At 44.8% G+C, this 12,636-nt stretch overlaps 1 protein-coding gene across 2 annotated transcripts in view; it reads right to left on the bottom strand.

Moving 5' to 3' along the window:
• WDPCP (WD repeat containing planar cell polarity effector) overlaps window positions 1-12,636 on the bottom strand; it is a gene marked incomplete at its 3' end in the record, with an annotated part of 645,662 nt that overhangs the window by 444,005 nt on the left and 189,021 nt on the right. For both annotated transcript variants that reach the window (XM_082249143.1, XM_082249144.1), the window contains exon 8: window positions 9,420-9,553. In XM_082249143.1, coding sequence (XP_082105269.1) covers window positions 9,420-9,553 — 134 coding nt within the window. The remainder of the gene's footprint in view (window positions 1-9,419; window positions 9,554-12,636) is intronic.

Below are 12,636 nucleotides of genomic sequence, written 5' to 3' on the forward strand. Positions count from 1 at the left end.
TGCATGACACATTGGTACGTGTACTAAACTTTTGCGAACTCTGCACTGATGCAAACAACAAAACATCAACAAAAAAATTTACACTAACCTAAAAGTGAATTACCAGTGTCAAAGAAAAGACAGCTGCTTCCACAGATATCTAAACCATACACACATAAATAATCATGCAGTGCTATTACTTTAAGAGTAGTAAACATAATGCAAAAATAGTGAATGCAATGCAAATATCCAAGCACAATCTCAATGCAAACGTTCCCCAAAATTGTAAAGTCCACTGCATTGATTATGTGATAAAATGTGAAAGCCTTCTAAAATGACATAATATAAAATAAGGATTTCTTGTGACCACTTATTTCTCCAACACCCAGTGAATCACAATTGGAGACACTCCTTCCCCACCACATAAATACGCCTCTTACAGGATTCAAGGATCTCTTGTTATGGAGGATTCAAGGACTTCTTTTACACAATATTAAACAGATAGAAGCCAGCAAAGAATCACTCCCAACAGCCCCAGGTTATTCCTCTTCACTTCTGTTATGCTGGATGTTATGTGCCTCTCAACAAAGAAAAAGCCACACACAGCGTAACCCCATATAATAGATCTAGGTTTATTGTAAACACAATATTGAGTATATTATGTATGCCTGTACGCTTAGAATAACTCCAGGCAACCTTTTTTTTTTTTTTTTTTTTAGATAAAGAGGTGAAAATTTAGTACCTTTTAAGTTTTATTGCTGCCTGTGTCCTTGCTGAGGAACTTTGCCTCCACTTCCCCTGTGTGGTCATTAAAACAGGAAATGTTTGTGAGTGGAGGGGTGTCTCCACAATAGGGACAGAGGCAGCAATAAAAAGCTGGCAGGGGTTCTAATACTTCTCTACTCTAAAGTGATTTTACACCCAAAAGTTCTAAAATTCCCAACAAACCCATGTATTTAAATAGTGGCCATTCACTTATGAGCTTATATGCCTGACATTTCAAATCTATATGAGCTATTTTAGGTCATATTTGGGCATTTCTGGCACCACAGACTTCAATGAGAATGCCTGAATATGTTTGAATTGAGCATTTTTTTTCAAGAGTATAAAAATAAAAATAAATAAACCCCCATACTGCCTATACAAACCAAAGTGTAAAATTTTTTTTAAAAAAGTGAGCGAGACAGCGACGTCACCATGCTGGACAGAACTCCCAACGGGCTCTGATGCGGTGGCAGAAACAGATGTGCGGAGATATGCTTAGGCTGGCAATAAATTATACAAATTTTCCTTTAGATTTACCAAAACCATATAATGTGAGGTCAAACCTAAACACCTTCCATTTGTATGCAATCAGGCAGGCCTTTGCACTACATAGTTGAAGACAGGGCCGGTTTTAGACAAAGTGTGGCCCTGGGCAAACCTAAAAGTGGGGCCCCAAATTTTTTTATATTCTACCAAAAATATAGGCGCCATATGCTGCGCTGCACCCAATTGCACCAACCGGCAAGGGAAAGGGAAGAGAGGGGCCGTGTCCTTCCACAGGTGCGCTAGGAATCTGTAAGACCGGTGCTATGGGCTCCTGACAGTGACAGGGCCCCTTTGTAAAATGGAGCCCGCCAGGGGCGGACTGAGAACCCTCAGGGCCCCCGGGCAAAATAAATCAAGGGCCCCCTTCCAGACCCCACCCATGTCCCGCCTCCAGTTACACCCTTGCCCCGCCTCCAGACACACCCACATCCCGCCTCCAGACACCCTACACAATCTTTAGACACAAGGAACAAAAGTGCAATAATTTATAAACAAGTGCAATATAAATAATTCACAAACCAAGACCAGTGCATTACAAAAATCATACATAGACAAAACCAGAGCATTACAATAGTAAATTGCCAGGTCTAGGTGGGGTAGGGTTGCTATCTCACCCCTTTAATCCAGGACACATACGAATTACCAGTGGCGGCTGGTGCTCAAAATTTTTGGGGGGCGCAAACAGAAAAATGTAATAGGCATTGCTTTGCGGCAAAAAAACGCTGTAAAAAATTGCGTGACTTAACAAACAATCATTAGGTTGGTTCAAGATTGACCAGCGTGTCCCCATTCACTGCACAGTGACCAGCATGTCCCCCATCAATGCACAGTGTCCACAATGCACAGTGACCAGCATGTCCCCCATCAATGCACAGTGACCAGCATGTCCCCCATCAATGCACAGTGACCAGCATGTCCCCCATCAATGCAGAGTGTCCAGCATGTCCCCATTCAATGCAGAGTGTCCAGCATGTCCCCATTCAATGCACAGTGTCCAGCATGTCCCCCATCAATGCACAGTGTCCACAATGCACAGTGACCAGCATGTCCCCCATCAATGCACAGTGTCCACAATGCACAGTGACCAGCATGTCCCCCATCAATGCACAGTGTCCACAATGCACAGTGACCAGCATGTCCCCCATCAATGCACAGTGTCCAGCATGTCCCCCATCAATGCACAGTGACCAGCATGTCCCCATTCAATGCAGAGTGTCCAGCATGTCCCCATTCAATGCACAGTGTCCAGCATGTCCCCCATCAATGCACAGTGTCCAGCATGTCCCCCATTCAATGCACAGTGTCCAGCATGTCCCCCACCAATGCACAGCGTGTCCCCCATCAATGCACAGTGTCCAGCATGTCCCCCACCAATGCACAGTGACCAGCATGTCCCCATTCAATGCACAGTGACCAGCATGTCCCCTACCAATGCACAGTGACCAGCATGTCCCCCACCAATGCACAGTGACCAGCATGTCCCCATTCAATGCACAGTGACCAGCATGTCCCCCACCAATGCACAGTGACCAGCATGTCCCCCATCAATGCACAGTGACCAGCATGTCCCCCATCAATGCACAGTGTCCAGCATGTCCCCCATTCAATGCACAGTGTCCAGCGTGTCCCCCATCAATGCACAGTGTCCAGCATGTCCCCATTCAATGCACAGTGTCCAGCGTGTCCCCCATCAATGCACAGTGTCCAGCATGTCCCCCACCAATGCACAGTGACCAGCATGTCCCCATTCAATGCACAGTGACCAGCATGTCCCCCACCAATGCACAGTGACCAGCATGTCCCCCATCAATGCACAGTGACCAGCATGTCCCCCACCAATGCACAGTGACCAGCATGTCCCCATTCAATGCACAGTGACCAGCATGTCCCCTACCAATGCACAGTGACCAGCATGTCCCCATTCAATGCACAGTGACCAGCATGTCCCCCACCAATGCACAGTGACCAGCATGTCCCCCATCAATGCACAGTGACCAGCATATCCCCCATCAATGCACAGTGACCAGCATGTCCCCATTCAATGCACAGTGACCAGCATGTCCCCATTCAATGCACAGTGTCCAGCATGTCCCCCACCAATGCACAGTGACCAGCATGTCCCCATTCAATGCACAGTGACCAGCATGTCCCCCCACCAATGCACAGTGACCAGCATGTCCCCCATCAATGCACAGTGACCAGCATGTCCCCCCACCAATGCACAGTGACCAGCATGTCCCCCATCAATGCACAGTGACCAGCATGTCCCCTACCAATGCACAGTGACCAGCATGTCCCCATTCAATGCACAGTGACCAGCATGTCCCCCACCAATGCACAGTGACCAGCATGTCCCCCATCAATGCACAGTGACCAGCATGTCCCCCACCAATGCACAGTGACCAGCATGTCCCCATTCAATGCACAGTGACCAGCATGTCCCCTACCAATGCACAGTGACCAGCATGTCCCCATTCAATGCACAGTGACCAGCATGTCCCCCACCAATGCACAGTGACCAGCATGTCCCCCATCAATGCACAGTGACCAGCATGTCCCCCATCAATGCACAGTGACCAGCATGTCCCCCACCAATGCACAGTGACCAGCATGTCCCCCATCAATGCACAGTGACCAGCATGTCCCCCATCAATGCACAGTGTCCAGAATGTCCCCATTCAATGCACAGTGACCTGACCAGCATGTACCCCATTCAATGCACAGTGACCTGACCAGCATGTCCCCATTCAATGCACAGTGACCTGACCAGCATGTCCCCATTCAATGCACCGTGACCTGACCAGCATGTCCCCCATCAATGCACAGTGACCAGTATGTCCCCCACCAATGCACAGTGACCAGCATGTCCCCATTCAATGCACAGTGACCAGCATGTCCCCTACCAATGCACAGTGACCAGCATGTCCCCATTCAATGCACAGTGACCAGCATGTCCCCCACCAATGCACAGTGACCAGCATGTCCCCCATCAATGCACAGTGACCAGCATGTCCCCCATCAATGCACAGTGTCCAGAATGTCCCCATTCAATGCACAGTGACCTGACCAGCATGTCCCCATTCAATGCACCGTGACCTGACCAGCATGTCCCCATTCAATGCACAGTGACCTGATCAGCATGTCCCCATTCAATGCACACTGACCTGACCAGCATGTCCCCCATCAATGCACAGTGACCTGACCAGCATGTCCCCCATCAATGCAGTGTCCAGCATGTCCCCATCAATGCGTGACCCCCCCCCCGGAGGACTTCACTTACCTCTGGTGCCACCGCCGTCACCGTGCCTGGCGTGCTGCTCGGGACTCGGTCGGACGTCTTCTCCCTCCGAGTCCTCGTCTCGACCTGCATGCGCGCCGCCCATCTCCGTCCCGACTCCCTGGCGACCGTGCTGCTCGGGAGTCGACTTCTTCCTCCTCCATGGCGCTGCGACTCGGTCGGCGCCGCCCGGTGCCTCTTCTCTGACGGCGGACGGTAAGGTGTGGTGATTTTGGTGGGGGGATCACATATTAGGGTGGGGTTGTCAGTGGTGAATTGTGTGGTTTAGGGGGGGCTACACCGCCACTGTATCATACCCCCCCCGCACACAATTCACCACTGATCTCCTCACCAAATTCACCACTACTGTGTCATTCCCTCCGAATGACACAGCAGTGGTGAATTTGGTGAGATTACATATTGGTGGGGGTGTCAGTGGTGGGGGGGAATGACACAGCGGTGGTGATTTTTGTGGGGAAATCACATATTGGTAGGGGGTCTGTGCCACAGACCCCCCAATATGTGATTTCCCCACAAAATTTACCACCGCTGTGTCATTCCCACCCCTACACCACCACTGATACCCCCACCAATATGTGATCATGTCCCCCAAATTCCCCTCTGCTGTGTCATTCCCCCCACACCACCACCAATATGTGATGTCCCCCAAGTTCACCACTGCTGTGTCATCGTCCCCCACCACACAATTCACCACTGACACCCCCACCAATATGTGATCTCCCCCAAGTTCACCACTATGGTGAATTTAGGGGAGATCACATGTTGGTGGGGGTGTCAGTGGATGTGGTAGTTAGCTGGTGTTTGCTTTGAACAAAACCTGTACTACTGTACTGTATTCCTGTTATTGTCTACTCACTGACCTGACCTCACCACTTATGAGGACACCATAGATCCGAAGGCGGAGCGGGCCACAGGACCTTTCACAACGTCACGTTCACGTGACTCCGCTGAGGTGTGGGTGGGGTTAGGTGCCCTCAGCGTGACGGGGCGGGGTTAGGTGCCCTCAGCATGACGGGGCGGGGTTAGGTGCCCTCAGCGTGACGAAGGAGAGTGACTCGGCCAATGTGTGGGTGGAGCCGAGCTACCTGTCAATATTCACTGGGGAGGGCTAGGAGTGTGGGCGGGGCTAGAGCTCTTTAATGTGCACGGCCACGGACCAACGAGAAGGCGGGCCTAAGAGGGACTCTTTGTGGTGTAGGCGGGGCTAGGCGTCCTTAATGATCACAGAGGGCGGGGCTAAGAATGACTCGGCTGATGTGTAGGCGGGGTTACAGGTCGTCTCCCCTCCTCACACTTCAACATAGAACTGGCCGCCGGGCCCCGCCTCCTAGTTCCATAGCGCTGGTCGCCGAGCGGCGCTGCGGCGGTTCCCGATAGCCCAATGTTGTCTCTGAGACAACATCGGGTGAATTAGTGCTGTACTGGGCGGCGGGTTCCCTTCCCGTCCGAAGTGTCCGACCGCTCAGTCCGCCCCTGGAGCCCGCTGCTGACACTGACATGGGGCCCGGGGCCCCTGGACATTCGGGGCCCTGGGCAGTTGCCCAGTTTGCCCCCCCCCTAACGCCGGCCCTGGTTGAAGATAATGTATGGCAAGCCTAAGTTAAGCCGATTTTATGCTGTTACCAATTAATATTAAAATGTATACTTTTGTTTTTAATAAAAGTGGAATATATTACAACAGGGTTCTTTAACCAGGGTTCCTCCAGAGGCTGCTAGAGATTCTTTGAACAATGAGCAATTTCTGCCCACTAGATAGGTTCCTGCTGACACCATTGATCTTTTTAGCTATTTGAAAGGGGGTAATTCTTCCCAATAACCACAAATGCATTCTTCCCACTGACCATCACATTAATGTATTATGAGTTGCAGCTATAGTAATTATTATCAGGGGTTACCTGAGACTGGAAAGGGTTCCTCTGTGCTGAAAAGGTTGAGAAAGGCTGTATTACACTATTAGCAACTTTTTACTTTTCATGAGCACTGATCTAAGGAGGAGTGGAGGAGAGAAAGAAGCCAGGGAGAGTTGCTGTTCAAATGAGCTGCAGAGAAAGCCATTAACCCTTGGAGGAATGGAGGATTAAAACAAACCAGGGGGATGGAGGTTCGAAGCAGCTGTTGGGAGTGCCTGCCTTTATTAACCTTAAGCCATCTCTGACCTCAAACTTACCTAGAGGTAAACCTGAAAAGGTGAGGGCACATCCCAATACCTTTGAGTGAACACTTGGGGACGCACTGGAAGTGGATTGTGGTGGAGTGTTGGAGAGATTTACATCATTGTGTGCGGATTGCTGTGAAGATTTTTATCATTGTTTATGATGGACTTTGAAAGAAATGTTTTATTATGCACAGTATTTTTTTCTATTTTGCATGATATTGCATTTGACACAAAGGAAGCACGTTTTGAAGTGCATTGTGTGAATTTGGCAATTTGTATTTGCATGAAGCACGTTAGCATTTTATGAAAATGTGGAGATAAATTTAAGGCACTTGATGAAATACACTTTATAAATGTTGTATAATTATTTGTATGAAGCACTTTAGCACCTATGCTAAATAGTAAATGCTGATATGCATTATACGTTTTAATTTTAGGCATTTCTAACTTTGGGAGAGTTACAGTATTTTAGTTTACTTACATATGATATATGAAAAAAGGTGCACTATCGTTTACATTTTTCAGGCGTATCATAGGCAGAGATGTATAGTAACTAAGTAGAACTACTTCACTACTGTACTTAAGTACCGAAAGGCGGTATCTGTACTTTCCTAGAGTAGAATTTTTTTCTCCTACTTCCACTTTTACTTCACTACATTTTTTCAATGATTTCAATACTTCTACTCTGATATTTTTTTTTGTGCTGCATATTTACTCGTTACAATTATAAAAATTACCACTGCCAGAACAGTAGATGGCAGGTTTCATGAAGCTCAAAACATGTGTATTATCAGCGCATACGAAAATAAAAGCTACTGTATGTATAAATAAAAGCTGCATTTGAAATAATAAAAAACAATATGATGTTCAAACTTTTGACTTATTTCTTTAATAACTACATAACACAGTACTGGTACTTTTACTTCAGTACTTGAGTAGCAATTTTTTTTTCAAAACTACTGGTACTTTTACTTTCAGCACAGATGTGATTTTTCAATAAGCATACCCCCGGGACAGTCAGGGCTAGCACATTCCACAATGGCTAGCCTCTGATCTGTCCCGGTTCGCACTTACCTTTTAGAAGAAATACTGACTTATAAAATTTCTTCCACAGCGTTTCCATCTCTCTTGTGGGCAGCTGAAGCCGGCGAGGTCCTCTTTTGCGTCTTCTTCCGCGTCTTCTTCTCCCAGAATGCTCCGCACCGGCCCCTCTCGTCACCTTCGGTGCTGCGCCACATTCCTAAACAGCTTCTGGGCATGCCCAGAAGCTGTTTAGCAGGGGAATGCGGCGTCGCCCGGAAATGACGTGCGGGGCCGGTGCCGTCGCATTGATTCCTGGGAGCTATGACGTTCAGCTCCCAGGAATCATCGCGAGGCAGGAAGTGACGGGGAGAGCCGCGGCTCCGAGGGAGGAAGTACCCTGAGGTGAGTATTTACGATCTACAATTACAAGGTGAGTTTTAAAAAAAAAAAACCTAACTATCCAATTCCTTTTCAGGTTATCCAGAACTAGCGGACGGGCACAAAAAAAAACATCGATTTTGTGCCCGGAACTCCGCTTTAAGTACAAAAAATGTTGAATACTTTAGTACTTCTACTCAAATCACTTTTTGATCGAGCACTTCCACTTCTACTCAAGTCACTTTTAGATTGAGCACTTGTACTTTTACTCAAGTATGGGTTTAGAGTACTTTATACAACTCTGATCATAGGTGTTTTTAGGCCTGTAAGACCTGGTTTCCCCCTTCAGTGTTTTCCATTGGCTAGAACAAAAATGCCTGAATCTTGAATACACAGGAAAAATGCTTGAAATAAGCTTCTAAAATGTTAAAACTAATATTGTTAAAATGTCCCCCTCCCCCACCCTTAATACCTATACTAACTAACCTGTGGAAGAAAGATGTGTAAGCTTACCTGTTTTCAGGCAACTCTAGTCATGTGATCTACCCTGTGTCAGCCAGCGGCCAGCTTAGGGGAGGGAAGAGAGCGCTCAATAACAACTGGAATAAGTGTTGACATTGCCCATAGGATAACTACAACCCATCCATTGTTGGCACTCCCCTGAAGCCGTCACTAGCGGACACAGATCATGTGATCAGACAGGAGTGGCCTGAAAATAGATTTAATATATTATGAGGGGGAGGAAGCAGTTTTAAGATTAGTTAGGTATGTCTCGGAATTCCACTTTAGTATTAGGGCATGCATATTACCAAATTTTTTGGTGACATGTACAGTAAAAGATGAGGTTGTGCTAAAAAGTTGGGAGTAAATAGATACCAAACATGTTAAGCTTTGAAATGATGATGAACTTGGATACCCTAAATTTTCCATTAGTGATACTTTAAACCGCCCTACAGGTCATCAGCTTAGAGTTAACCATAGATACTAGCCCTAGAATTATTGCTCTCAATCCAGTCTGCATGGTGATATGTAACGTGTAGCGCAATCATTGTTTTCATAATTGGTGTAATGCATGTTGCTTCCATGTTCTTTCTAGCTATAGGGGATCCCTGCCGATCACTGAGAGGCTCTCTGAATTTCTGAAGTTCCAAGTGTCTGGCAATCATTTTTTAGATACCTCAAAAAGGTTAGGCTCTTAACATAACTTTATAGGATACACATACGTATCTTACAAACTGCTGGGGCGAAGTCTTTGAAAAAAATAGTAAAATGTACCTTCATATCCAGAGAGGAGAGTTTTTCCAAGTGTTTGTTTAAATCTGGGGAAGCAGTCTTTTTAGTAAACTGGATGAAACAAAGTTTGTTTTCCTTCAGAAATGAAACAATGATGAAAGTATCTGTGAATACAGCTGGAACACAAAGAGGATAAGAAAGTGTTACCCTGGTGTGACTGCATTCTGCTACCACAACAAATGACTGCAGATCAACACAAAAGACAATTCTACAAGCCGATGCTTTAAATATTACTTCTGTAATCTCCTAAAGTACATTGCTGTGTCATCCTCCTAGAAATGAGAAACAAAGCTCATGCAGGATTCACAGGAAATACTAAATTACATTATGCAAAGCTATCTATCATATCACACATGTTTTATCTGCCCATGGTTTCCAATTGTCTTAGGCTATTTCCAGCAGTGCACTTCAGATGCCATTTCTACACTCTTGTACGTGTCAGGGACCAGCCAGAATGAACCAGCTTTCAAGCTCTGTGGGTTTTCACCAACCTCAGACTAGTCCAAATCAAGTCATACACTGTGACAAAGGACACTCAAGCAAGAACGGGCTGAAAGCACATACGTGTCGAAGGAAGGTTCACTTAACAGATATGACTTTAATTTGAAACTAGAAAGGTTTAGGGTAAGCCTTATATTGTATTTATTTTATATATAATTTTAGTTTATAAGTTTAACTGTTGTTCATGAAATACTTTTGTATACACTTTTTTAACCCTCCTCTTATGTTAGCTTTCTGTTACTATCCATGATGTTAACGGGTCGGTTTTGACCCGTGTTTTAAATCAGCCATAAAATACCCTCTGAACAATTATTTATCATCCAATTTGTTTCTTACCTCTTGGTTACCTTGTTAGGCTTCTTTATCCTTGAAAAGATTGGTTTTAATATTTTTGGTGTGACCCCTTAGACCTTTCTTTTGATAGCATACCTCTCATTTTCAAATTTAAAAAATGGTAAAATAAAGTCAGCAACTCTGAAATGTATTGGTCCTATGTTTCTTCACTTTATTTAGACAAGCAGGCAAAGAGATAGGCCCCTCCCTAACTACAGCTCACAGGGTTGAGAGGTGATTGGCTGTCAGTGTTACTAAGCAGAGAGAGTGTTTATGATTTCAGTTTTGGCACTTATTAGTGTCCTATAATCCTATATTATAACTGGGTCAGAATTGACCCTAACACCATAAACGTCTTCATTTTCACCACAGTATTTTATAATTTAGTGTAAAGGATTATTTTTCTATTACATTGTTTAAATAGAGGTTCCTGACAAAGTAAAAAAATCTTGATGCAATATCAAATTTATGTGATACTTATAGACATTCAAAACCTGAAAACGGGTCGGTTCTGACCCTAACATAAGAGGAGGGTTAAAAACATGGAAAATAATTCTGAAAACACTTGGCTAAACAGGCAAACAAAGCTTACTTTTCAGCTCTCTTTGTCTAAGAGAAATCTACCACTGAGCAATCTAAATAAGGGATGAGTCTTTGCTATGATGGCTCATTGGAATTCTGTAAAGTATGGCTTTTTTCAGCATAGCTGAAAGCTGGAATATCTAATTATGTAAAAAAGGAGATTAGAACTCCATCTGCTGGTTGAATGTAAGAAAAACTGCTGGTTGAATGTAAGAAAACCACTGTACATTCCGTTTAGGTAGCATGAACTCACCTCTACTGTATTGACCCTGACCCCCAATCTGTCACCAGTCTGTCCAGGATTTCTCGGTAAGTTTTGGCTAGTTGACTATACCAGGCAGCACATTTCGAAAACCAAGTTTACTACTATACTGTGCACAATCTAAAAAAACTGTACTAGAAAAAGCAGGATACCGTACATACACACAACTTAACCACTTTAAGATCGGAAGGATTTGCCACCTTGATGACCAGGCCCTATTTTGCGATTCGGCACTCTGGTAATTTAATGGACTATTGCGCAGTTGTGCGACGCTGTACCCAAATAGAATTGATGTCCTTTTTTCCCCACAAATAGAGCTTTCTTTTGGTGGTATTTGATCACCTGTGCGATTTTTATTTTTACGCTATAAACTAAAAAAAGAGCGACAATTTTGAAAAAAAAAAAAAACAACATTTTTCACATTCTGCTATATGACATTCTCAAAAAATGTTAACATTTTAGGCCAATTTTATTTCTGCTACATATTTTTGGTAAAAAAAAAAAAAATATATATATCGCAATAAGCATATTTTGATTGGTTTGCGCAAAAATGATCGCTTCTACTAACTACGGGAAAGATTTAGGTCATTTATATTGTTTTATTTATTTATACCAGTAATGGCGGCAATCTGCGATTTTTTTTGCGGGACTGCAACATTGCGGCGGACAGATCGGACCCCTAGCTGATATTTTTGACACTTTTGGGGGGACCAGTGACATTACTACAGTAATCAGTGCTAAAAATATGCACCGTTACTGTAATAATGACACTGGCAGGGAAGGGGTTAACATTATGCACTATGGGTGATCAAGGGGTTAAATGTGAGCCTAGGGGAGTGATTCAAACTGTGGGGGGGGGGGGGGCTTCTGAAATGACCATAGAGACATGTGATCCTATATAGAGAGCGAGCGTCGTACACCTACATTGCTTTGCCCAGGAGCGGCTGCCTGCCGCAGTATATCTGTGGTGGGTGGTCGTAAAGTGGTTAATAAGCCACAGTAAGGACACAACCCCCTCCCTCATCACTAGCAGAGATAATGATAAAGATATTTTTATTGTCATTGCAAAAATTTGTTATATATTGGCCCCTTTTACATGGGTGGACTTATTGGGTCCTCTTCTTTAGGTGGACCCAATTGGACCATCTATTGCCCTCTATGGAGCGGCAGATGTGAATGGACGTGTACGTTTAAATAATCTCTCAGTCTGGTTCAGTAGGTTACACAATCATGAAGAAGACTGCTAACTTGACAGTTGTCCAGAAAACAGTCATTGAGACCCTCCACAAGAAGAGAAAGTCACAAAATGTCATTGCTAAAGAAGCTGGCTGTTCAGAGTGCTCTATCCAAGCATATGAATGGAGAGTTAAGTGGAAGGAAAAAGTGTGGTAGAAAAAGGTGCACAAGCAACAGGGATAACCGCAGCCTTGAGAGGATGGTGAAGCAAAGGCCATAATCAGATAAAAGAAAGAAACGCTTGAAATACATCACTCTGTGTGTAATGAATCTATATAATATAGG

The sequence above is a fragment of the Pelophylax lessonae genome (genome assembly GCF_965119305.1).
Source record: "Pelophylax lessonae genome assembly, chromosome: 3".
Classification (NCBI taxonomy): domain Eukaryota; kingdom Metazoa; phylum Chordata; class Amphibia; order Anura; family Ranidae; genus Pelophylax; species Pelophylax lessonae.